At 41.8% G+C, this 27,216-nt stretch overlaps 1 protein-coding gene and 2 pseudogenes across 1 annotated transcript in view; all 3 read right to left on the bottom strand.

Annotated features, from left to right (window-relative positions):
- LOC140521216 (cocaine esterase-like) overlaps positions 1 to 8,781 on the bottom strand; it is a 35,055-nt pseudogene extending 26,274 nt beyond the window's left edge.
- A 4,452-nt stretch (positions 8,782 to 13,233) lies between these two features.
- LOC140521217 (protein FAM149A pseudogene) lies at positions 13,234 to 20,363 on the bottom strand (annotated as a pseudogene).
- Positions 20,364 to 20,511: 148 nt separating this feature from the next.
- LOC140521215 (cocaine esterase-like) overlaps positions 20,512 to 27,216 on the bottom strand; it is a 29,140-nt gene continuing 22,435 nt past the window's right edge. The window contains exons 10-13 of the mRNA XM_072635971.1: positions 26,838 to 26,985; positions 25,054 to 25,176; positions 22,727 to 22,805; positions 20,512 to 22,107 (exon numbers count right to left, since the gene is read on the bottom strand). Coding sequence (XP_072492072.1) covers positions 21,924 to 22,107; positions 22,727 to 22,805; positions 25,054 to 25,176; positions 26,838 to 26,985 — 534 coding nt within the window. The 3' untranslated portion in view covers positions 20,512 to 21,923. The remainder of the gene's footprint in view (positions 22,108 to 22,726; positions 22,806 to 25,053; positions 25,177 to 26,837; positions 26,986 to 27,216) is intronic.

Below are 27,216 nucleotides of genomic sequence, written 5' to 3'. Positions count from 1 at the left end.
CCTTGATCTGGGAACTCTGGAATTTGGCTACAATATTCCTAGGGGTTTTTCTTGTGGGATCTCCTTCAGGAGGTGATTGATGGGTTCTTTCAATATTTATTTGACTCTCTGGTTCTAGAATATCAAGGCAGTTTTCCTGGATAATTTCTTGAAAGATGATGTCTAACTCTTTTTTTGATCCTGGCTTTCATGTAGTCCCATAATTTTTAAATTGTCTCTCCTGGGTCTATTTTCCAGGTCAGTTGTTTTTGCCATCAGATATTTCACATTGTCTGCTATTTTTTCATTCCCTTGGTTTTGTTTTATAATTTCTTGCTTTTCATAAAGTCATTAGCTTCCATCTGCTCCATTCTAATCTTTAAGGAATTATTTTCTTCAGTGAGCTTTTGGATCTCTTTTTCCATCTGGCTAATTCTGCTTTTTAGGGCATTCTTCTCCTCACTGGCTTTTTGGATTTCTTTTGCCGTTTGGTTTAGTATATTTTTTAAAGTGTTATTTTCTTCAGCATTTTTTTGTGTGTCTCCATTAGCAAGCAGTTGACTCGTTTTTCATGATTTTCTTGCATCACTGTCATTTCTCTTCCCAATTTTTGCTCCACTTCTCTTCCTTGATTTTCAAAATCCTTTCTGAGCTCTTCCATGACCTGAGACCAACTCACATTTTTTCTTTGAGGCTTTGGATAGAGGATCTTTGACTTTGTTTTCTTCTGTTTGCATGCTTTGGTCTTCCTTGTCACAATAGTAAGATTCTGTAGTCTGATTGATTTTCTGGTTTTTGCTCATTTCCCCAGTCATTTACTTGACTTTTGAGCTCTTTTTCAAGGTAGTTCTCTGCTTCTGTGGGGTGTGTGTACTGTTAGTTACTCAATCCCCCCACAATTTGTGGGCCTTGAGCTCCAGAAACAGTCACTGTCTCTGCCCCTGCTGCTGCTGTGGGTTCCTCCACGCCTTCTCCCCTCTGCTGTCCTGGGGCTGGGGCTGGACCACTCCACTCTCCTGCACTGGTCCCACAGGTTTTTTCCACTGACCTTCAAATTTGTCCTCAGCATTTTGGGGTCTTGAAATCTGGAACCCACCATAGGTGTAAGAGATTCATTCTCCCCAAGGCCTGATCAGGTCTCCTCTGTGCCAGCATGGCCCACACTGGACTGTGTCCTGCTCCCAGTGTGGCATGCTAGACACTTCTTCATGACCTTCCAGGCTGTCTTAGGCTGGAGATTTCTTCACTCCGTCATTCTGTGTGTTCTGCAGCTCCAGAATTTGTTTAGAGCCATTTTTTACAGATATTTGACTGGGCTTGGCAGGAGTACCTTAGAAAGTCTGTGCTGTTACTCCACCATCTTGTTTATGTCCCCTTCAAAGCATTTTTAAATATAAAAACCCTTTAAACCAAAGAGCTCTCACAAAGAGGTGAATAGCTGAACACATTACAGTGTGTGAATGTCATAGAACACTGTTGCCCTGTAAGAGAGAATGAGGAAGTCAGAAAACCTGCTGAAGATGGATGAAAGTCCAGCTAAACCAGGACAGACCATGAGTAGGACCATATTAACAAGAGCTTCACTGCTGGCCACTGTGTCCAGTGGATTTTGTTTCTTACAGGAAGTATTAAGTTGGAGGGAAGAGGCAGGCTGGAGTATGGAATGGCTAATAAGTGTGGTCTCCAAAGCAAAAGGCATCAAACTGCTCAAAAAGCAGACTGAGGGGGTCAGATTCAAGGACCTCTAAGGTCTCCCCCTGCTTTCTGAGTCTATCAGTCTGTGAGTTCTGGTTTTATTATTTAGAAACTTTGTGACCTTGGGCGAGTCACTTAATTTCTGTAGTTGTTCAGTTGCATCTGACTCTTCATTACCCTTTAGTAGTTTCTTGGCAGAGATACTGGAGTATTTTATCATTTCCTTCTCCAATTTATTTTACAGATGAAGAAACTGAGGTAAACAGGGTGAAGCGACTTGCCCAGGGTCACACAGTTCATAAGGGTCTGAGGTCATGTTTGAACTCAGGACATTTCGACTCCAGGCCTAATATTCCATCCTCTGGGCCACCTAGGTGTCTTTAATCTCTCTTAGTTTTTTTTTTTCCAATCTCTACCAATATATGTACCAACTACCTCACAGTATTTTTCTGAATCCTGGTATTCTTGAAATTCAAATAACATGAACTACTACCATTAAGTGATCATTTGAGATCTCACAGTCCAGGGGGAGCTTGGGAATGTTTATTCCTTCAACAAAAATTTAACAAAAATCTACTGTGTACGGAACACATAGAGACAAAATTTCGGTAAGACATGATGGTGCCCTGTGCTTAGCTGGTAAGAAAAGGAGAGAAGAAGGGGCTTACATGGGTGGAAAAGCAGTTGCATCTCTGACTTTGCTCCATGAATCTGGTGGTTGTGGAGGAGAAAATCTCAGGGCCCCTATGGGGGGTTTGGCAAAGGGGATTCCCAGAAAAACATTGGCAGCTTTGTCAGTCCCCTTGTACTGATTTGAGTCCCCTGGATCTGTCCAGACTCAGTGGTCCTGATGAGGTTATCTGCATGATGTCCTGTGAACAAATGGGAGAGAAATCCTCAGGGATAGATGTTGAACTGATATCAAAATACCCCATCTACCTGTGCCTCCCCCCAACATTTTTTCATTATATGGGAACACAAGCCTCCATTATTTCTGCCATGATTCTTTTCATTTCTGTTATAGGTCTCTAGTGATGGGGAACTTACTCTAGAGAAGGGTCACTTGCACTTTTCCACAGCTCTGGCACTGACATAGGAGCTTTCCAAGTTAGGAGACCCAGAGTCTCAATATCAAAGCAACTGCTCCCCAACAATCCCTCCCCCAGGCCAGCTTAGGAAACCACAGAATTAATAATAAGCTCTATATAGTTATCAGTATGATCCAAGTGAACAAAGACTTAATGAGCATCTACTATGGTCAATGCCCTCAGCTCTGAATTGGGGACAAAATGGCAGGAATTTACATTCTCCTAGAGAACAATGACCTGTGCACCAATAGGTAGGAATACAAGGGAGAAGTGTAAAGGAGAGATCCTGCAAAGAGCTAGGAGAAGATATGAGGAGGGTCAAGAAAAGTTCTGCAACAAGTGACAGTGCCCAAGAAGGGTCTTCAATGAAGAGTCTTCAACTGAAGACTGAGTGAAGTGCTTTCTGGCCATGGAAAGGCAATAGACAAAGAAGGGAGACAGAGGAAGACAGGGAAGAAGGGCAAATGAAAAGTAGCTAAACTGGGCTACAGTATGTGTCAGGAAGACTCATCTTCCTGAGTTCCAATCCAGCCTCAGATACGTACTAGCTATGTGACCCTGGACAAATCACTTCACCTCTTGGTCCTCAGTTTGCTTATCCTTCCAATGAGCTAGATGAGGAACTGGCAAACCAGCTCCACTCTCTTTTCCAAGAAAACCCCAAATGGAGTCACCAAGAGTCAGACATGACTGAAAAATGACAGAAGAACATCACTAATGTAGATAGAGTAGCAAGTGACAAGGCTGGATGCACAGAGTGCTGGATGTGGGTTCAGATGACAGGGGTTCTAATCACAGCTCGCTCATCGAAGGACTGTCTGACCTTGGTACAATTCCTTTCCCTTGCCTAAGCTTGTTTCTCCTCTTTGATTAAATAGGAAAATGACACTGATTTCAATGGTCCTTAAGATTCCTTCTAGCTCGGACAGGATCTCCAGCAACGGCACAAGCCCCTCCACCCACAGGTGACGGGGGTCGGTGAGAGAGTCTCTTTGGCGGGTCGAGAGGGGAGTGGGGTGCCCTCATGGCACGGGCCCCCCCAGGAGATAGAAGTTGAGAGGCGGCTGCAGACAGGGGCTCCCCAAGGGGGCAGGAGCCTGGATCCATTGTGGAAGGTCTGTACATAAACCCCCTGAGGGAACTGAGCCTGAGAGGCGGCCCTGCCCCAACCTGACCACCTGAACTTAATTCTCACACTGAATAGCAGCCCTGCCCCCGCCAAAAGCCCTAAGGCGCGAAGCAGCATTTGAATCTCAGTAACCCAAACGCTGGCTGGGAGGACCAGGAGGCAAGGTGGGTGTGAGGAGAATATTCAGAGATCAAGTCACTGGCTGGGGAGAATGCCCAGAAAAGGGAAAAGAAATAAAACTACTGAAGGCTACTTTCTTGGAGAACAGACATTTCCTTCCTTCCTTTCTGATGAGGAAGAACAATGCTTACCCTCAGGCAAAGACACAGAAATCAAGGATTCTGTGTCCCAGCCTACCCAATGGGCTCAGGCCATGGAAGAGCTCAAAAAGAATTTTGAAAATCAAGTTAGAGAGGTGGAGGAAAAACTGGGAAGAGAAATGAGAGGGATGAAAGAGAAGCATGAAAAGCAGATCAGCTCCCTGCTAAAGGAGAACCAAAAAAATGTTGAAGAAATTAACATCTTGAAAACTAGCCTAACTCAATTGGCAAAAGAGGTTCAAAAAGCCAATGAGGATAAGAATGCTTTCAAAAGCAGAATTAGCCAAATGGAAAAGGAGATTCAAAAGCTCACTGAAGAAAATAGTTCTTTCAAAACTAGAATGGCACAGATGGACGCTAAGGACTTTGTGAGAAAGACAGATATCACAGAACATAGTGAGAAGATTGGAAAAATGGAAGATAATGTGAAATATCTTATTGGAAAAACAACTGACCTGGAAAATAGATTCAGGAGAGACAATGTAAAAATTATGGGACTACCTGAAAACCATGATCAAAAGAAGAGCCTAGACATCATCTTTCATGAAATTATCAAGGAAAACTGCCCTGACATTCTAGAACCAGAGGGCAAAATAAATATTCAAGGAATCCACAGAACACCGCCTGAAAGAGATCCAAAAAGAGAAACTCCTAGGAACATTGTGGCCAAATTCCAGAATTCCCAGGTGAAAGAGAAAATATTGCAAGCAGCTAGAAAGAAACAATTCAAGTATTGTGGAAATACAATCAGGATAACACAAGATCTAGCAGCCTCTACATTAAGGGATCGAAGGGAATGGAATAGGATATTCCAGAAGTCAAAGGAACTAGGACTAAAACCAAGAATCACCTATCCAGCAAAACTGAGTATAATACTTCAGGAGAAAAAATGGTCTTTCAATGAAATAGAGGATTTTCAAATTTTCTTGATGAAAAGACCAGAGCTGAAAAGAAAATTTGACTTTCAAACACAAGAATGAAGAGAAGCATGAAAAGGTGAACAGCAAAGAGAAGTCATAAGGGACTTACTAAAGTTGAACTGTTTACATTCCTACATGGAAAGACAATATTTGTAACTCTTGAAACATTTCAGTATCTGGGTACTGGGTGGGATTACACACACACACATGCACACACGCACACATACACAGAGACAGAGTGCACAGAGTGAATTGAAGAGGATGGGATCATATCTTAAAAAAAAATGAAATCAAGCAGTGAGAGAGAAATATTGGGAGGAGAAAGGGAGAAATTGAATGGGGCAAATTATCTCTCATAAAAGAGGCAAGCAAAAGACTTATTAGTGGAGGGATAAAGAGGGGAGGTGAGAGAAAAACATGAGGTCTACTCTCATCACATTCCACTAAAGGAAAGAATAAAATGCACACTCATTTTGATAGGAAAACCTATCTCACAATACAGGAGAGTGGGGGACAAGGGCACAAGCAGGGTGGGCATGGGGAGGAGAGTGCAATTCAAGGTCGACACTCATGGGGAGGGAAAGGATCATAAGAGAATAGAAGTAATGGGGGACAGGATAGGATGGAGGGAAATATAGTTAGTCCTATACAACACAACTAGTATGGAAATCATTTGCAAAACTACACAGATTTGGCCTATATTGAATTGCTTGTCTTCCAAAGGGAAGGGGTGGAGAGGGAGGGAGCTAAAGAAGTTGGAACTCAAAGTGTTAGGATCAACTGTAATGTTCTTACCACTAGGAAATAAGAAATACAGGTTAAGGGGTAAAGAAAGCTATCTGGCCCTACAGGACAAAAGAGAAGACGGAGACAAGGGCAGAGAGGGAGGATAGAAGAGAGAGTAGATTGGTCACAGGGGCAATTAGAATGCTTGGGTTTGGGGGGGAGGGGAGAAAAGGGGAGAAAATTTGTAACCCAAAATTTTGTGAAAATAAATGTTAAAAGTTAAATTAAAAAAAAAAAAGATTCCTTCTAGCTCTCCATCCTGGAATGTAAGAGGGACAGGCTGGACAACTCTCAGGGCACATGGCCACACTCTCCCTGGATCCAAAGTAGAAGGGTCAGGTGTGTCACTAAAATATTAACACTCCCCTTTTATCAAAGGAGATCACAGTATAAATGCATGGGAGAGACTTTAACATACATCAGGTGGTCCTCAGTTTCTCCTCTATAGTAATAGTGGTTTGAGAGAATGAAAATAAAGAAATATCCCAAAGCCTGCAGCTTTTGGGTTAAGAACTTGTTATTTGATAAAAGCTGCTGGGAAAACTGGAAAACAATATGGCAGAAACTAGCCATAGACCAACATGTCACATTGTATACTAAGATAGGTTCAAAATAGGTACATTATTTAGATATAATGGGGGATACCATAAGCAGATCAGGAGAGCAAGGAATAGTTTACCTGGCAGGACTATGGAGAAGGGAAGACTTTATGATCAAACAAGACACAGAGAATATTATGAAATGAAAAATAGATCATTTGGGTTACATTAAATCAAAAAGGTTTTGCAAAAACAAAACAAAAACAACCAAGATCAGAAGGAAAGTAGAAAGATGGGAAACAATTTTTATGGCAAGTGTTTTTGATAAAGGCCTCATTTTTCAATTATATTGAGAACTGAGTCAGGATTATATGAATGCAAGTCAATTCTCAGTTGATAACAGGTTTTCAAAGAACATGAACAGGCTGTTTTCAAATGAAGAAATTGAAGCTATCTATAGTCATATGAGAGAAGGTTCTAAACCACTATTGATTAGACAAATACCAATTAACCAAAAAAATACCTATTGTATTTCTAATAAGACAGAAAAGAAAAATAATAACTGTTGAGGAAGACATGAGACAATTGGGATATTAATGCATTGTGTAGAGTTATGAACAGATCCAAAAATCTGGAGAGCAATTTGGAATTCTGCCCAAAGAGCAATCAATCTATGTATACCCTGTGATCCAGAAATACCACTACTAGATCTGTATGTGAAAGAGATCATAGAAATGGGAAAAGAACCCACATGTAAAAAAATGTTTATAGCAGTTCTTTTTGTGTTGGCCAAGAATTGGAGACTGAGGCAATGCCCTTTAACTGGGGAATGCCTTAACAAGTTGTGGTATATGAATGGAATGGAATACTATTGTGCTATAAGAAATGGTGAGCAGGTAGATTTGAGAAAAACCTAGAAAGACTTACATGAAATCATGCTGAGTTAAGTGACCAGAACCAGGAGAACATTGTACACAGTTAAACATTGTACAACATTGTGTAATGATCAACTAAAATTGACTTAGCTCTTCTCAGTGATACAATGAGCCAATGCAATTCCAAAAGACTCATCCAGACAAAGAACTATGGAGTCTGAATGCAAATCAAAACATACTATTTTTACTCTGTATGTGTGTGTGTGTGTGTACGTGTGTGTGTGTATGTGTGTGTGTGTGTGTGGTTTTCTCCTTTGTTCTGTTTCTCCTTACACAATATGGGTAATGCAGGAATATGTTTATATGACTGCACACTTATATCCTGTCATCTTGAGAAAAAGGGATTGAAGAAAGTGGGGGAGAGTGAGAAAAAATTTAAAACTCAGCATCTTATATGAATATTGAAATGTTGAATGTTGAAAGCTATTTATATATGTCATTGAAAAAGAAAACTATTTATCAAAAGAAAGAAAGAAAAAAAGAAATAAATGAAGAAAAAGTATAGGAAGAAAGAAAAATAAATAAGCTCCAGCACATTTTCTCATGTAAATGCTGAGGTTCTATTTCCAGTTTTTAAAAGATCCTCCCCCCAATCCTCACTCTTATGTACCTCCTTGAAAATGACTCATCTTTCCCTCTCTCCCCACCTCCCCACCAGTGGCTTATAGAGTGCTTCTATACATAGAGGGAGAAGGCATCCGTTTCTCAGTAGCAAACCTAATTTCACCTCCTGAAATCAAACTAGCAATAATCCTTCACCTCCAGCCTACTGTCCCAATCAGTCAGGGCAACAAGAGAAAAAAACAATGCACAAGCCGCTCATCTCCAATGGGAAAATCAAAGGACTCCTTCCCTGTTCCCCCAGAAATCATCCTCTACTGTGGGTCAGCCTGGCAGAACTGCTTACCTGGGGTTTGAATCAGGAGGCCCAGGATCCCCAAAGTCAGGACCTTGGGCAGTAGGAAAATCTTGCACATCTTTCTCTCTGCACAGCCTCCTGGATAATGACTAATCAAATCCCTGGCCTGGCCTTAAATACAAAAAGCGTACATCAAAGGGCACTCCAGGGAACTGGGGCTCAGGTCTACTTAAGGCCTTCCTCCTTAGCACTTGTCTTAGGGATATTTGAAAAAAACAAAAATTAGATTGAATCTCTAAAGGCTAAAGATAGTTCTGAACATCCATCCATCCAACAGGGATGTGCTGGTAAATGTGTAACAAAAATCTCTCTGGAAAACAAAGAGAAATGAATCCATGAAAACTCTTAAATATAGCGTATGTTAGTAAAGTTTTCCCAATCCTTTCTTAAGTTTAGATATTCAAAAAATGATGAATCAAGCCCTGAATTTCAGGATCTTCTGATTTCTGAGGAGCAAATTTAACAATGTGTTCAGAAGAGTCTGTCTGAGCTACCCCCCACCACTTCGGCTGGTGCCAAGGGTCAAAATTCAAATTATGCAACCTAACCACCTTCCCTCCCAGTTTTTGGAGACTTCTATAACCTTTCCCCCTTTAATCTCTTCTGTGGGTTTTAAGTGTGTCTGAACCTTCACCCATTTGAGGTTTTCTTGGCAAAGATATTAGAGTGGTTTGACATTTCCCTCCCTAGTTCATTTTACAAATGAAGAAATTGAGGCAAACACGGTTAAGTGACACGGCCAGGTCACACAGTTAAGAAGTGTCTGAGGCCAGATTTGAACTCAGGAAGATGAGTCTCCCTGCCTGCAGGCCTGGCACTCTATCCACTGTGCCACCAAGTTGGCCCCTTAAACCTCTAGGAATCTTGTATTCTTGTGCTCACAGATACTTGAATTCCCTTAGAACAGGCTGCCTCCCCAGGATGTATGGGCTACTCTAAGGGTCTTACTCCTTATCATGGCTGTGTTGAATTAAGAAGACAATTATTATTATAAAAATAATTATGATGATGTTGGCTAACATTTATATGTCTCTTTAAGATTTGCAAAACACTTTGCATACATTATCTAATTAAATCTTCACGAAAATCCTGGGAAGTAGAGCAATTATGATCACCATTTTCCAGTTAAGAAAACTGAGTCAGGCAGAGGTGAAATGATTTGCCCCAGGTCACATAGCTAGTTAATTACGTGAGGCAGGACTGGAATACAGCTCCTTTCATCTCCAAGTCCAATACTTTGACTGGTCCTCTCAGTTGCTTCCAGGAAATCCCTCTGCTGCCAACATTGAGCTACATTTCCAGAACTCCCTCAGGAAGCACAGAGGAGGAGAGGAGAGGAAGGGAGGTGAAAAGAGAAGGGGAGAAGAGTAAGGAAAGGGAGGGTAGTAGGGGAGGGGAAGGGAGGGAAGTGGAGAGGACAAGCTGACTTGCCCAACTGAAACTGGCCAGCTTGGACTAAGTGTTCTGCTCAAGGGAAGGTGAATTTTGATGGCTGAAAGCTGCCTTGTTAACTTGAGGTTTGCTGGCTAGATTTATTTCTCAAAGATCAGTCTTAAACCCAATTCACCCTGGATCTAAGCATTGGACAACAATAGGTCCCTGCCCAAACACCAGTTAATGGCTATATTTTGGTTCCTCCTGGGCCTGAATGAACATAATAGTAGCTCTTTCTCTTTTGGCCAGAAACACTGAAGGTCTTTCCCTCTCAGTTTGATTTTTTTTTTTTTTGATTTAAGGGTCCATCCCTTGACTCACTTCTTAAAGAGACCTGTTCACTGCCTCACTCAAAGTGAGAACCTGGAAAGACCTTAGCTCAAAAGGGACAAGGTGTCCCAGTGCATCCAGGCCATCTCCCATTGTTCTGATTGATATGTGGAAACTGGATCCAGATGAATGCAGAGGAGAGAGTGTACAACCTTCCCTCCCTCAAATCAAAGTCAATTGCAAGTCATGTCATCATCTCCGATATCATGGTCCCTTTCAAGAATAAAGAACAAACCACACACACAACTCTCTCAAGGGAAATCATGCCATCCGGATGTCAGGGGTGACTGTCTACTCTATCTACTGCCATCTACATCACTCTTCCACTTTTCTGAAGCAGATTAATACCTGACTCATAGACTTCCTCTCTCTTCCAAACCCTGGTCTCACACTGGAAGGCTTTTACATACATGTTGCTGCTCCTACAAAAACTGGAGCCTCCCAATTTTTCAAACTGTACATCTATTACAGTCAACATCTTCACTTCACCTCTGTCAAACAAGTTATATCCATGACTGCAGCTAGATTGAACAGTGGATAGCACTGGAGGTCTGGAGTCAAGAAGACCTGAGTTCAAATGTAGTCTCAGATACCTGCTACTGTGTGATACTGGACAAGCCCTCAGTTTCCTCATCTTTAAAGTGGGGATAATATTGGTGCCTACCTTCCAGGGTTATTGTGAGGAACAAATGAGATAATATATGTTCTGTACTTTGCAAACCCTGAAGCATTCTATAAATGCTAGCTATTATTACTGATCTCAGCCTTCAACCTCCATGACATAAGACTCTGAAATTCACTTTTCTAGAATCTTATCTCTTATCGCCCCATCACCCTTCCCCCACTCCACCTCACTTCTCTTAAAACCTTTCTTCTGGTGACCTCCATTCACGTACATCACCCCATTTTCCTAGTTCATCACCTTGCTCTGGCTTCCTTTTTTTCCCTTCTCAATCTCGATCCCATTCATGACCGTCCTCTGCCTGTGAATCCCTTGATTTCTCAGCTGATGGACTTCCAGTGGACTTCTTGCCATTGTGTGGGATCCAATGGTCAGTCCATCGGTCATCTCTGCTTCATATGCTTATACAAACATATACATAAGTATGTATGTATGTATACACACATATACATACATCATATATACACGTACATATTTATGTACGTGTACATATAATATTTTCCCCAATTACATGTTAAGTAATTTTTTAAACATTTCTTTCAAGTTTTGAGTTCCAAATACTTTCTGTCCTTCCACTCTACCCTCCCTGAAATGGTAAGCAATCTGATTTAGGTTATGTCTGTGCAATCATGTAAACTTTTCTATATTAGTCATTTGCCCCTGGTTCTTGCAGCATGACCAGCCCATTTCCATTTTCTGTACGTATATTCCTTTAGCTTGAAGAGAAAAACACTAATGTTTGACTCTCCATTTTAGATACAAGGTTGACAGACACTATATATTTTATTTAACATTTATCTGAGAACCAAACCTTTTGAGAGAGACAGACAGACAGACAGAGAGAAAGAAGAGAAAGAGAGAGAGAGAGAAAGAGAGACAGAGACAGAGACAGAGAGATGGAGAGACAGAGAGACAGAGAAACAGAGAGACAGAGAGAAACACAGAGAGAGAAGAGAGACACAGAGATAGGGAGAGGAGATTAGAAGGAAATATAGAGAGATTGAGACAAAGAGAAATATATACAGAGATACAGAGACAGAGGGGAGAGAGAGAAAGAGAGATGCACAAAGTAACCGAGTTCCTTCATGTCCTCTAACAGGTCTTTCTCATCTGGAATGACTTGAGGTAACATTTGTAGGAATCTCGAACAATGAAAACATTAAAAGATGTAAAAATGCAGTTTGTAGGTTAACTTTCCAAAAGCAACAAATAGTCCCTAGGCAGTTTCTTGACTGACTACTTCCCTCAAGTGTTCTCCTGGGTAAACAAAGGGACCTCCTCTCTTTGGCTCCATATGCGCTCAATCCTCATCCTTTCCTGGCAGAGTCAGGGAGGGTATAAAGGTCTTTGTTGACCAGGCATGGGTTGGACTAGAAGGCCTCAGAAGAGCCTTCCATCTCTGAGATTCTATGATTCTTCCAGTGCCTGCCTCCCTTCATATCAAGGGACAGAGCTTCAATGAGACTTCCAGTAAACTAACTGTATGGCTCCCAGAGTTTTCCTGAGGGCTGTTATCTCCAAAAGACAGCACCTTTTCTCTATTCCCAGGGATTTTTCTTCCTAACTGGCATCATTCTTCGAATCTTCTCTGAGTCAACCAGCACTCATTATTGGTCAAAGGATATCACAGAATTACAGAACTTTAGTTGTGGGAATTTGATTTGTTAACCAAAAGTCACAGCTCATAAGACATAGGTAGTCACTTGATTTAGTAAAAGAAAAAGGCATATGAATGAGGGAACTCCTTATACTAAGGAGTCTACCCCACAGATGATGCCTTGGATATTTAGGGGTAACAGGAAAATGGAGAGGTCTCCTATGAGGAGTTGAGGGCAATCCCTTCCCAAATTAAAAAGACATGGGGGAAGGAAGGGAGCAGTAGGGGAGGGGGGAATGAGAGGGAGCAAGAGGACTCGGGAAAACCAGATCATGGAGGGAGATGTTCTGCTTATCTGAAAGGGTCTCAGCTGCATAAACAGTCTATCAGTCTGGACAGTGACCAACTAATCAAACCCATACTGGAAAGAAATCCCTATTGCAGCAGGAGTATACAGGACTGACCACACTCACTTTTTGGTTATCCCTTAACCTGTTGCTTGATTCATTGCCTGTTTCATTCTCATTACTTGATTTTTTCCAATGCTATATCCTTATATTATTATCCAGTGCTATTTCCTTATTAATTATTAAATTAGAATGTTTCTCTTTAGTCAATTAAGCTTTAAGGTAGATATGCAAATGCTAGCAATAATATAAGAGGACCAGAAGCAAACTTAGAAAGGGAAATCCCATTCCAAATAATGACAAAATGTATAAAATACCTGGGGATCAAACTCTCAAAGCACATAAAAGACTTGTATAAATTCCATTACAAAGTGCTCCTTACAGAAATAAAGAGTAACCTAAATAACTAAAAGAATATTCAGTGTTCAAGGACAGGCCATGCCAATAAAATAAAAATGATAATGCTACCAAGATTAATTTACACTTTTAATGTGATACCAATCAAATTACCAAGGTGATACTTTACAAAACTTTACAAAATAATGACAAGGTTCATTTGGGAAAACAAAAGATATAGAACATTAAGGGAAATATTTAACAGAAATAAGGATGACGAGAGAGTAACACTTCCATATCTCAGACAAAATGATAAAGCAGCAGTCATCCAAACCATCTGGTGTTGGTTAAGGATTAGAGAGATAAATCAATGGAACAGACTAGACAAAAGCTATTAAGAAACAATAGAAATTAATAACCACATGTTGGATACAGGGTAAAACATTTGCTGGCTATGGAAAAATTTCCTAATTGATAAGGAGTACTTGGAAAACTGGAAAGTAGGGTGATAGAAATTAGGCTTAGCCCAACATAATCTTATGCTGTATTCCATAATAAATTTATAATGGATGAATGTCTTGAATATTAAAAGTTATGCCTTAAAAAATTGGGAGGAGCAGGTCATCAAACTTTCATGCCTATGAGTAAAGCATGAATTAATGACAAAAGGTAAAATGGCTCACTTTGGTAATATGAGTTAGAAAGATTTTGTGTGAAGAAGATAACTGTGGTTAAAAAAGGCTTTTAAATAGGTTCTGCAACAGAAATGAATGTATACACAAAAAACAAAAACAAAAACTCTTGGGGACAACTCTGTTCCTCACTGACCACATTTTACCAGGCTGACAGGTTGTGGGTCACTGCATCGGGGAGGGGCTCACGTCTTCTCTCACCTAGAACAGCAGCTCTTTTGTCCCTATTCTATCTTTTCTTTCCAGTTCTAGCCAGAGCTTGGGAGACAGCTATAATCTTGAAGGTTTTGAAAGGTCAGAAGAGTCAGCCCTCAGAAGTCTGGCTCTAGAGTCCATACCTGGAGATTTGCCAGTAGATATGAGGAATGATCTGTGTGACTCAGCCCAGCAGTGGCCTGCGGGAAAGGAAGAGCAGCAGCTCTGCTGAATTCGAAAGTGAACTTAGTGGCAAGAACTTTGTAGCAGCTGCTTTAAGTTCAAGCCTGTTCTCATGGACCAAAAGGGTAGAGTTTTTACATGTTTGTACTTCTCAGAAAATATTACTTTGTAGAAGATGATTAATGTTAACTGGTTAAAATAATGCTGGGAAGATAATCTTTGGTATCAATAATAATGAGGAGGTATTAACTGGAACTGGATCAAATAATTTTGGAGAGAACATAGCAGAACAGGAATTAAAAAATCACCTACACTCCTTTGTGGCTATCCCTAGAGTCTGGAGGGTGAGACAGGGCTGAAACTCAATGGAAATCCTATTTGCCAGTGTGAATTTGGATAAGGAAACCCTTCTCCAACCTCCCCATTCTCCCATATGTGCTTTATGGGGTTATATAAATGAAAGAATGCTCCAAATAACTAATAGTAAACCCAAAAAACCCCCCTGAGATTTCAATTTACAACTGGAAAATTGACAGTTGACAAAACATGAGAATAGTCAACTTTGAACTAGTTGTGTTGTTTCAGCTGTGAATTGGGCCAACAATTCTGGAAAATAATTTGGAACTAATAGTAATATTGGAAAATAATAGCTAACACTTGTTTATTGATCTAAGGTTTGCAAAGAGCTTTCTAAATAACTCATTTCATCCTCACAAGAACTCTGAAAAGTAGGTGCTCTTATTATGACCATTTTACAAATGAGGAAACTGAGAGAAATAGAAGTTAAGTGACTTGCCCAGGGTCACACAGCTATTAAAATTGTCTGCAGGCTGGATTTGAATTCAGTATTTCCTCACTCCAGGTCCAGCATTCTATCCATTGCACTACCTAGCAACTTAATTATGCCAAGAAAGTGGCTTAAACCGAAGGTTAAAACTGTACTAGGAGTCTGAAGGGTAGCAGGGATTGAGGAAGTAGCTGCAAGACTGAGGCTGGATTGTAGAATGGGTAGAGACCTGTCTGGGTATAGACTGAGCTGTTTTTCCACAGGTAGAGTGACTGACCATGGGTGAAGAGACACAGAACTGTCCTGGGAGGAGATCCTGCATTCAGCATGAGAGGATGTAATAAAGAATGATGACAGGTCCCATTTATATTCTTCTTTAAGGTTTGTAAGGCACTTTACAAATATGATCTCATGTGAGCCTCACAAGACTGGGAGGGATAAGGTATTATTATTAGCCCCACTTTAGAGATGAGTGCAGACAGGTCACATGCCCTCCCAGGGTTACACCCTTACTGGCTGAGGACCAGATATGAGGTCAGGTCTTCGTGATTCCAAGTCCAGCACTTTATCCACCGCTCCACCAGCTCCCTTTTAGTGAGTGGATGAGAGAGAGTGTGGATGGGCAGGCTCTGCTTCTGGTTGTCTTCAGCAGTGAGGAGAGCTGAGATTGATGTAGCCTGATCACCCAGATGCCCTGTGGTACTTTCCAGCCCAGCGGCCTGCTAGAATTTCCTGTTGTATGACTTCTCCTGCCTAGAAGATTTTGACAGGTGTTTCTCCATGCTGGGCGGGCAACTCCTTCTCACCCCTCTTGGCAGAGATTTTAACTTTTTTTTGAAAGTATAGGGATAAGAATAGCACTTCCCTCACATGATTAGTGTGATAATAAAATCAAATAATAGTATGAGAGCACATAATGTAGTGGCTGACACAAAGTAGGTACTGTATAAATTTTAGCTTTTCTTCTTTTTTTCCTTTTTTTATATTTTTTAACATTTTTATTTAAAGTTTTGAGTTTCAAATTCTATCCCTCCTTCCCTCTAACCTGCCCCCTCCCTGAGAGGGTAAGCAATTAGATGTAGGTTACACATGTGCAATTGCGTAAAACATTTCCATGTTAGTAATTTTGTACAAGACTTGAATATACTTCAATCTGTTCTTTCTCTAGAGGTGGATCATATGCTTTGTCATTAGTCCTTTGGGGTTGTCTTGGATCATTGTATTCCTTATCACAGTTCTTCATTGAATGATATCACTGTTACTGTGTACAACGTTTTCTTGGTTGGTGTTTACATGGCACCCTTGTTCCAAAGACTCCAGTTTCATATAAACATTCCTTCACTTATCTTTCAATCTCATGGCATCTTAAGGTTCTGGGTAAAGACGTGTCTATTTTATACAAGTAGGAAATAGCTGGAAGGTTGTTACTTCATTTGTTAGAGACTGTCAGGTCTTCAAAGTCTCAACTCTTTATTTCATCTTTGAAAATGCTTCTTTTTATTTTTGCAGAATACCTAATACACATAGTTTTTAAATTAACTATGAACAGTGTTTAATATTTTAAAATTGTTACCCAATTGACATTAGGCATTTCAAGAGCCTGGGCCATAATTGAAGTTCATGGGCTCTCAAATTGTGATGTATGAATGTAAGATAGTGTTTTTATCATTGCTAAATCATTTTCCAGTTACATCTGACTCTCTGTGACCCCACTTGGGGTTTTCTTGGTAGAGATACTAGAGTGGTTTGCCATTTCCTTCTCCAGTGGATTAGGCAAATAGAGGTTGAGGGATCTGTCTAGGCTCACACAGCTAGTGAATGTCCAAACCAAGAGTTAAACTCAGGTCTTCCTAACCCCAGGCCAAGCATTCCATCCACTGAGCTGTCTAGCTACACATTATTGTATTATGAGAAATGGCACATATGAAGAATTCAAGAAATCTGAGAAGACTCATATGAATTCATGTAGAGGGGAGTAATCAAAACCAGAACAAATTACATGATCCCCACAATTTATGTAAACATAAACACCACTGATAGGCTTCAAAACTCTGATGAAAGCAGCCTAATTATGACTCCAGAGCATTTGAAGGGGGAAGCATGCTCCCTGCCTAAGAATAAAGAGGTGGTGGGCAATAGGTACAAAGGAGGCATATATTTTCTGATGTATCCAACATATTGAATTGTTTTGCTTGATTGAACACATTTTTTATAGAAGAGAGCTCTACTGGAGAGGTGGTGATCATTGGGAAGATCTGTTAAAAAACTCTGACCCGTCCATGTATGGTTTACAAATTCCATTGGTGTCAATGACCTTTTGTGACTTTTTGTATCAGACCTGAAAGTCTGAGTGGTATTAGGCCTCGAAAATTGCTTGGAGATAACAGTCCTTTCCCAAAGAGGTGGTCTTTCAATATGGCCAGGCACAGCACTTAACACTCGGTTTTGAGGATATCTTCCCCTGTGAAAGGCTTGGCGGGATCCAGGAGAAGCAATATTCTGTTCACCAGCTTCTGAGCTTATAGGTGGTAGCCTGTTTCGAGGCACTTGAATGGATGGAGAAGACAAGCAGTCTGAGCCAATGTGCAGCTTAGTGCCCCTGAGAACTTTATCACTGTGCCCATTGGAGATCTTTGATTGATGCAGATCTGAAGAGATTGATGGCAGCCTCCTGTGGGCAGGTGTCTTCCTTGCAGACATAGGTAGCGCCCGAGATGAGGAGAGAACACTGTGATCTAAGACTTGCCCCAACCAATTCCGGGTTGAGGAGAGAACACTGGACCCTACAACCAGCAATCTATCATCTTGATCATGCTGTGTTCTGTCTGTAAAATGCGTATGTCTCTGTTGAAGGGGTTTTGCTTGAATTGTCATCACACCATTTAAATCACTGTAGAAGCGATGGCTCTGAGACGGACCCAAATGAGAACCCAGTGATATGCTGTGAGTCTCAGAACCTTGGGAAGGGGGAACACTTGATGGATTGGGTGGAATACGGGAACTTGGTAGTTTTGCCAATTTATTTCCAGCTGTCTTCAAGTTTTCTCTCTGTTTACTTCCTCCTTGAGGGGCTGCGTCCCACGTTTTTTTAACCAGCTCTTCCAACATTTCAATTACATTTCTCCAAGCATGATCAAACACTTCAGCAGCTGGCGCATCTTTGATGCAGTCCCTGGGGGAAATGGGAGGAATGCCATGTTTGTTTCTTTGTTGACCAACTACAGCCTTCTTGGGTTCCAGAATTTCATCATCAAATTCTTTTTTGTCAAAAGCCAAATACTCTTCAATTTCTCCATCCACGTCATAGATCTCTTCTTCTAGGAATGAAGTAGTTATGTCAGAAACAACAGAAGAAATCCTTGTGCAATCTTCTGGGACAAGCTTGGAGCCTGAGATGCACAACTCTTTGAGACTATTATTACTTTCATAGAGATCAAGTGCGGACTTGATGTGGACAGAACTAGCAGCATTGCTCGGAAAATGTTGAAAACCTTCATCTGCTGGAAACATGACCTGTTTTCCTAGAACCACAGCTAGTAAGGAGCCGAGATAAGAGTTGAACTCAGGTCTTCTCATTTTAAACCCAGAATTTCCCCTGCAACACGCACTGAGATGAAGAGACCTTCTGGTCCACTCTTCACATTCTGCCTGCAGATTCCGGCAGTGAGGACTGATTTTCCCTTCAAAGAACATTTCATCCACCTCTTGGAATAACTGCTGAACTTTTTCTGTTGTGGCTTTATCAAACTCATCATCTGTCCAAGAGGAGACTGAGCTTCGTTCAGTAGATGTACTTCTTTCAGTAGTAACACTCTGTATTCCAGACAAAGAATTATTCAAGTCTGTAGGGGTGGTGTTCCCACTCGACAAGGGAGATGAAACAGATTCACAGTTATAATTATGGATGGCTTCCTGCACATTTTTGGTGAAATGCTTAGGAAGAGGATCGCTGCTCTTCACATTAAGATGTTGCTTTCCAGGCCCTTCGGCCAGTCCTTTTCCAATGACAACCCGTCCCCTTCGGCTGCTTTTGCTGCAGTTCCAGCTGCTGCTGTTGCTGCTCTAGGGGTCCCGGTCCTGCTGGCCGCTGCTAGGGTGCAAGGCCCGGGAACGGTGCCAGCCCCCACGGCCCCCATGCGTGAAACAGGCAGCTGGTGCCCCCAGGCCCGCCGCAGCTCAGGGTTGGCAGTCTCCTTGTCTCCTACCCCCACCCCGCCGCCACCCCTACTTCCAGGGTCGACGCCCCCCCGGGACGTGCGGCCATCCCTTGGGTGGCCAGTCCTGGCTAGCCTTGGGCATGGACCTCCACAGCCAGGTCCAAGGAAATGAGGCTGGGGTAGAGTCCACCGCCCCTTAGCACGGGCTGCCCGGAGTCCTGGAGCTGGTCAGCCCCCGCCATGGGCTCCTGAGGAACTCCCCCGAGCACCCTTCTCTTCTTCTTCTTAACTACAGTTAATCAGCATCCATCCAAACAGGAAGCAAACCATGGAGCATTGTTGACAGATAGGCTTTGTTATTTTATTTTCCTAGCTAACTACGATGGTCTTGGAATGATGATATTGCTTAAGTGAAAGATAGTGAGGTTTGATTCAGACAACATCTTCAAGAGTGAAGGACTTGAGATGGAGCCCCAGTACAACCTCTTCTTAGCTGTGTGACTTAGGGTGAAGCACACTTTCTGGACGCTTGATTCCTTTTTGGTACAATGAATAGATTGTATCCAAAATGCTTTTTTTCTTTTTAAGCAATTGAGTTAAGTGACTTGCCCAGGGTCACACAGTTAGTAAGTGTCTGAGGCTGGATTAGAATTCAGGTCCTCCTGATTCCAGCACTGGTGCCTATCCACTGTGCCACCTAGCTACCCCAGGACCACATGCTCTTTAAACTCTTGTTCAGCTTGGATACTCTTGGGTGCTCACAATTACTCTAGGAGGTCAGTAGTGCATTTATATTATTCTCACAAAGTTCATAAGGAAGAATACATGCCAACAAAAGGACTTTGCTGACACCACATAACTTGTCGGTCACAAGTCAAGTATTTATGAAGGGCACACCATGTACCAGGCACTCAAGCACTGGGGATGCAAAGAGAGGTAAAAAACTGTCCTCATGTGGTTCATAATCTAACGAAGGGAGACAAGCTGCAAACACCTATGAATAAACAACATGTACACAAGGCAAATTGGGGATGATCAATGGCAAGGAGGCATCAGCACTGTGGGGTACTTAGCAAAGGCTTCTTGCAAAAGGTGAGATTTTAGCTGAGACTTGAAGGGAGCAGGAGGTGCAAAGGGAGAGAGTTCCAGGCATTGAGGCAGCAGAGAAAATGACCAGAGCCCAGAGATGGAGCATCTTGTTCCAGCAACTCCAAGGAGGCCAGTGTCACTGGATCAGAGTATCTGAGAGGGAGTGAAGTGAAGGAAAAGTGGGGAGGGTCCAAGTTCTGATCTGATCTTAGAAATAAAGGAAAACATTAGAGTTTATCACGTAAGGGGTGACATGGTCAGATTTGACTGGAGGATGGGATGGAGTGAGAAGAAAACTGAGACAAGGGCAACTACACGACAGGCTATTTTAATGGTCCAGATTTTAGGTGACCCAGGCAGCTACCTACCCTTGTACTCTGCATTACCTCTATCCTGTAATTATCTGAACCCCATATCAACTCTTTCCTTTCCTTAGTACCAAAAAGGTTTTAAAAGCTCTTCATTTGATTTTTTAAATTTGTTTCCAGGGTTCTACAATCACTTCCATATATCTTAGATTTCCCCCCGTCCTCCCTCCTTCCAGGAGACAGCATACAATTTTATATAGGTTCCACACACACATTCCTATTAAATACATTTTCACCTTAGTCATGTTGCATAGAAGAATTAAAATGAATGGGAGAAACCATAAAACAAAACGAAACATAATACAAAAGGAAATGGTCTGCTTCATTCTGCGATTGATTTCCATAGTTCTTTTTCTGGATGTGGAAGACACTTTGACTGAAGAAACCACTGGGAATTTCTTAAGTCCTTGTATTGCAATGAAGATCTAAGTCTACCAGAAAAATTCCTCACATACTGTGATTGTTGCTGTGTACAAAGTTCTCCTGGTTCTGCCCCTTTCACTCAGCATCAGATCATATAAGTCTTTCCAGGCCTCTCTAAGTCTTCTTGTTCATCATTTCTTATAGCACAACAGTATGCCATGACACTCATATACCATAATTTATTCAGCCATTCCCCAATTGATGGACATCCCCTTGACTTCCAGTTTTTGGCAACTACATAGAGTGCTGCTATAAATATTTTTGTACATGTGGGACCCTTTCCCATTTTTATGATCTCTTGAGGAGACAGTCCCAGAAGTGATATTGCTGGGTTAAAGGGTACTCACATTTTTGTAGCCCTTTGAGCATAGTTCCAAATTGCTGTCCAGAACTGTTGGATCAACTCACTGCTCCACCAACAATGAATCTCAAATTCCAAATCTCCCACATCCTCTCCAACATTTACCGCCTTCCTGTTTTGTCATGTTAGCCAGTCTGATAGGTGTGATGTGGTACCTCAGAGTTGTTTTGATTTGCATCTCTCTAATCAATAGTGATTTAGAGAATTTTTTCATATAACTATAGATATCTTTAATTTATTCCTCTGAAAACTGCCTGTTCATATCCTTTGACCATTAACCAATTAGGGAATTCTTCTACATTTGACTCAGTTCTGTGAAGGTTCCTTTCAAATGAGATGACATTTGTAAAAGAGATTCCTTAGCACAGAGGCCAGTATGCAGTAGGCAATATATTAATGTTTTTTTTCTTTCTGGATAGCATTTAAATTCTTTTCCTATAGCAGTGATGAGTGAGAGTCAAAGTATTTCATTCAAACTTCAATAGACTTTAGTTGAGACCAAGGAACTACTCAAAGCAAATGATTGGGTATCATTGGTCTGTAGCAATAGCAAAAATGGTTATGCTTAGAGATTACAACTCCACTCGAGCTTTTTCAGGTCGTAATTCCTTGGTCTTCTGAGGCACAGTCTTGGTCCAGAACTCAAACTTATCCCTCCTCAGGTTCTTTCCCACAGACACCTGCAAATTCAGCTGCAAGTACTCTTCCTTCTGGTCATAGACTGGCCAGTGAATAAGGTCTGCACCATTTGGGTCCCTAGGAGGAAAAGCCAAATATTTAGACCAGAAAGAGGCCACTGCATTGACAAGTCTAGCAAGCCAGCCCCAGCTCAGCCTGACAGTTGAATAAGGAGCCCTAAGGTAGGGGTCTCTGAGACCGCAGGCAAATCACCCAACTGTTGTTTCTGTTTTCTCATCTGTGGAATAACTTGGAGAAGGAAATGGCAAACCACCCGAGAATCTTTGCCAAGAACCTGCTTATGGGTTCACAAAGAATCAAGCACAACACCATTGGACTCCATATCCAAGGCTCTTGCCATCACGTGTCCCAATGTTTCCCAAAGGGGAAGAAAAGTGACTGACAGCCCAGGGTGGTGGGGAGGACCAAGAGAGTTGCTCATCTTTCTTGTTTTCCATTTAAGATGCCCATTTGTAGGTGGAGTTTGCCAGAGTCATGTCCCCTTAACCCCAGCCATGATCTTGGGGAAGGGCTGTATTTGTTCACCAGATCTTGCCTGTAGCTAAATTTACTTTTTTTTCCCCTGGAAAAGATTTGAATCAGGAAACTTCTGTGTAAGTGGTAAATCTGTCTGTGCCTAAGAATAGGTGCTACCACACAGGAAAACCATTGGGAAACCAAGGGCCAGCTTTCTCACCCATGACGGGCAAAGTTTGCCCAGTAGCTCATTATCCTGTGGCTCAGGAGTTGTTCCTCTTCTGTGGCTTCTTCCAAAACTAGGAACAGAAAAAGAAACATCTTGGTTAAGGTCAAAGGGCAGATCCAAGGCCCCCTCTCCTCTAGTCCCCAGATCCAACCCCCAGTCAATCCTGCTCTGGCCACTGACCTTATCTTCCTCCAACAGTTTCCTTCATGTCACTCCCCTCCAAGAGGGCCTCTCAGGGTTTCTGTTGGCCTGCTCTGTCTGACTCCATAGCTGAGTCTCTCCCCAAAAAACAAAGTGATGCAGGTGGACTGGAAATCAGGAAGACCTGAGTTCTAATTCAGTTCCAGACCCTGATTAGATGAGTGAAACTGGGCAAGTCACTTAACCTCTGTCTGCCTTTGTTTCTTTGTTTGAAAAATGGTGATAATAATAGCACCTGCACCCCAGGGTTGTTGGGGGGGGTAAAAAAAGGGAGATAGTATTTACAGAGTGCTTTACAAAACTTGTAAAAACGTTATATAAATGCTGGATGTCATCATTTTATTATCTTTACATTATCATATACTTAATATAATATGTGATATAATAATGATAATGTAAAAGTTACATGTATTATATAATAACATATTTTATTACATGTAATTATGATAATGGCATGATGGTCATAAATGTTACTTATAATAATAGTTATTGTTATTCTAAGCTATAGGAGCATAGCACAAGCACTGGTAGCCACAAAGTCTTTGCCTATGGCCCTGGCCCACACAGTGCCTGCCATTCAAGACCCCTGCCTGAGGAATTGCAGACAGGCTGAGAAGCAGCAGCAGGAACATAAAACAGTGACTTCATTGGCCATGGCAAGTCATGACCCAGATAAAGGGATAAACTGGTCTTCCAGTTCTGCCAGGACAGGAGAAAGGAGGTGAAAATAGGAAGAGAAAACATCCAAAATCACAAATTTGGGATTACCTCCAAACATTGATTCCACAGATTGCTAAATGTGAGACTTTTGTCCAACAATCAACAAATGGTTGTACTGGTAGAGAAAATGAATCAAGAATAACTAAAGAGGAAAGCAGGAGGGAGGAAGAGAAGAAAGGCAAGGAAGAAAGTGAAGGGAGAGAGGGAGGGAGCAAAGAAGGGAGGAAGGTAGGGAGAGAGAGAGAGATGGAGAAAAGGTAGAAAGGGATGGTGGTAAGGTACCTTGGACAGATCCTTTGTGCAGGATTTATGGAAGCACAAGAACAAGTAATTTCCAGGATGAGATGGTGTGATAGCATTGGTTTTACATCAGAGGAGAGTTGAGGGCATTGGTGAGGTCACTGGTCCATTGATATAGGGAAAGGTGTTTTTTGTCTTCCTGCCTCATCTTCCCTTCAGGGGAATAAACTCCAGGAAGGGAGATACTGTGTCTCATTTATGTTTGTGTCTTCCCCAGAGTTGAACAGAAGGCTTTGCATGTTGAATGTGCTTAATAATGTAAACTGAATTGAACAAAAGAGCTGATTCAATCTCTTGATTCAGTTCACCTGAACAAGCAGTTTGAATTTGAGTTAGGGGCTGATACCTTGATCACTCAGTCAATCAGATAACTATTTGTTGCTTCCTCTGTCCCCAGCACTGGGCCAGGGCTTGGAGATGCAAATACAAAGAATAAAAAACAGAAACCAAAGCTCTTCTCAGATAACTGGGCCCTATTCAGGCCTCCTGGGGGAAGCTGGTAGGGCAGAAAGAACTCTGGATTTAGGATTAGACCTGCTAACTCTCGGATACTAGATAAGTCTGCCCCTCTCTGTGAACTTCTCTTTCCTCTTCTGTACAACAGACATAATCCCTCCTTTCCCCACATTGTGAACCTCACAAGGTATTTGGAAAGATCGAATCATGGCTACATGAGAAGTAGAATGAGTGCTGAACACGGAACCCAGAAAACACGAGTTCAGATCCTGACTCAGACTCTTACTACCTCTGTGACTCTAAGCTGATCTGTCTCAGCTAAGATGTCTTCATCATCTGTAAAATGGGGACAGCATCAGCACCTACTTCACTGCACTGTTTTGAGGCTATCTAATGACAATGGCCCATACAATGCTCTTTGTAAGCCTTCAAGCAGTATAGAAAGGCTAGCTATTTTTAGCTATTGTTATATCATTATTAAGTGAGTGGATGTGTGGGAAGGTGCTTCCTGGAAAGGTAAGGCATTGTTATAAGAGTTGGTATCAGAGAGAGGAAGGTAGATGATGGAGATGGAAGGCCAGAGCCCCAAGGATCCTGCCCCCTCTGCCCCCACCCCAAGCCATCCCATCTCCATGGCTTACAATGTCCTCCAAAGACAAAGCGCAGCTCATCACCATGGTCTGCTTTCACAAAATCTGGCTTGACGCCCTTAAGTATACTTGGGCGGTGCTGAAATTCATAAAAGTAGACTGGAGAGCTGGGACCTAGGCAAAAATAAGAAATGCCCACGGTTATTGACACACTGAATAGAGGCAGGGCCATTACCTTGAGTCCCTGGTCTGATTCCCTCCTTTGGGGTCGGGGCCAATGCTTGGTGGCCATTAACAGACAAGCTCCTTTAGTGTAGCCCCTTAACCATTCCAGTCTGATTCATGATGGAAAATGCTATTGACAACCAGAGAGATAACTATGGTGTCTGGATGCACATTGAAGCATTCATACTATTTGCTCTCTCCCCTCTCCCCCCTCTCTCTTTTGTTTCTTCTTTCCTGGGTTTTTTTCTTTGATTCTAATTCTTCCTTACACCAGGAATAATGAGGACACATATCTAATATGATTGTGCATGTACAGCCTCTATCAGATGGCACACTATCTTGGGGAGGGGAGAATGGAAGGGAGAAAATTTAGAACTTAAAATCTTATAGAAGCAAATGGTGAAAACTAAAACTAACTAAATACAAATTTTAAAAATCCCAAGCACTGTCTGAGAGTGTCCTGTGAGGCAGGACAAGTCCTGGGGCCTGATGTAAGGAGACCTGGGTTGGAATCCTGGCCCTGCTGCTGACAAGACCTTAGGGGAATCCTTTTATTGTTCTGAGGATGGGCTTTCAAATGTAAGGAGGAGATAATGACATCTGGCCTGTCTACCCCATAGGAAGGGGAGTGCAAGAGAATAAGCATTTGCCATTCAGTTGTATCTGACTCTGAGTGATTTCATTTGGGGTTTTCTTGGCCAAGATGCTGGAGTGATTTGCCATTTCCCTCTCTGACTCATTCTACAGTTGAGGAAACTGAGGCAAACAGGGTGAAATGACTTGTCCATGGTCACACAAAGCTGAGGTCAGATTTGAACTCAGGAAGAAGAGTCTTCCTGATTCCAGGCCCAGCAATCTATGCGCTGTGCCACGGAACTGCCCTTGAACAAGCATTTATAGAGCACTTGCTTTGTGCCAGACACTGTGCTAAGTGCTTGGCAAATATTCACTCACTGCAGCCTTGTAACCACTCTGTGATGGAGGGGCTATTATTGCTCCCATTTTATATTTGAGGAAACTGAGGCAAACAGGTTAAATGACTTCCTCAGTCTCACACAGCTAAAAGTTGGGTTTGAATTCAGGTCTTCCTGACTCCATGTCTGATGTTCTGTCTGTTGGGATGAGGCTGTTGTGAGGATCCATGGATGTAAAGTGTTTTAGGACAAGAAAACACTCACGCAGGGGTTCCTGAATTTATATTTAGTTGAGCACTTTGATGACTTGATTTCAATATAATTGGTTTTCTATTCTATGTATTTTACTTTATACATTTAAAAACATTCCTCTGGAACTTTCCCAGGACAGCCGAAGGGTCCATGATACATACTGACAAAATATTTAAGAGCATATGCTTATATAAATATGGGTTATTATTTATTGTGTTACTATTAGTAGTTGTTGTAGAGAATATTCACTGAGTTCACTCCTGTGGGAGAGGTAGGGGTAGGCAGGGATATGAGGGAAGAAGAAGGAAGGTAAAGAGAAGGGTTTAACCAGTCTGGAGTCTACGACAGTAGGAGCAGATCAGGAGCCACCTGTAACATACACACATTGCCCCAGAGATGAGACATTCTTACACTGATTCAGGCCAGTGTCTGTGCCATACTCACTGCTTTGATATTTGGCCACTTTGAGAGAAGGAATGAGAAAGACCAAATCCCCCATCATGTCCTGGAATTGAGCTCGATATTCTCCAGGGTCCTCAGTATCTCTAAAATACTCTTCCATCACCAAATGCACAAGCTCAGGAGGGATACCCTATAGGAGACCCAGGAAGAGAAAGAGTAACAGAAAAATGAACTAAACTGGCAGTGGATTATTTGGGGATGTTTATTGATTGATTGTAAGGAATAAGTATGGGAGCTAGATGATATAGTGCATGAAGCACTGGCCCTAGAGTCAGGAGGACCTGAGTTCAAATCTAACCTCTGATATGTATTAACTATGTGACCCTGGGCAAGTCATTTAACCTTGTTTGCCTCAGTACCC

This window comes from Notamacropus eugenii, chromosome 1 (genome assembly GCF_028372415.1).
Source record: "Notamacropus eugenii isolate mMacEug1 chromosome 1, mMacEug1.pri_v2, whole genome shotgun sequence".
Taxonomy (NCBI): domain Eukaryota; kingdom Metazoa; phylum Chordata; class Mammalia; order Diprotodontia; family Macropodidae; genus Notamacropus; species Notamacropus eugenii.
Note: the sequence above shows the minus strand (reverse complement) of the source record. Positions and strands in the feature narration are given on the sequence as shown.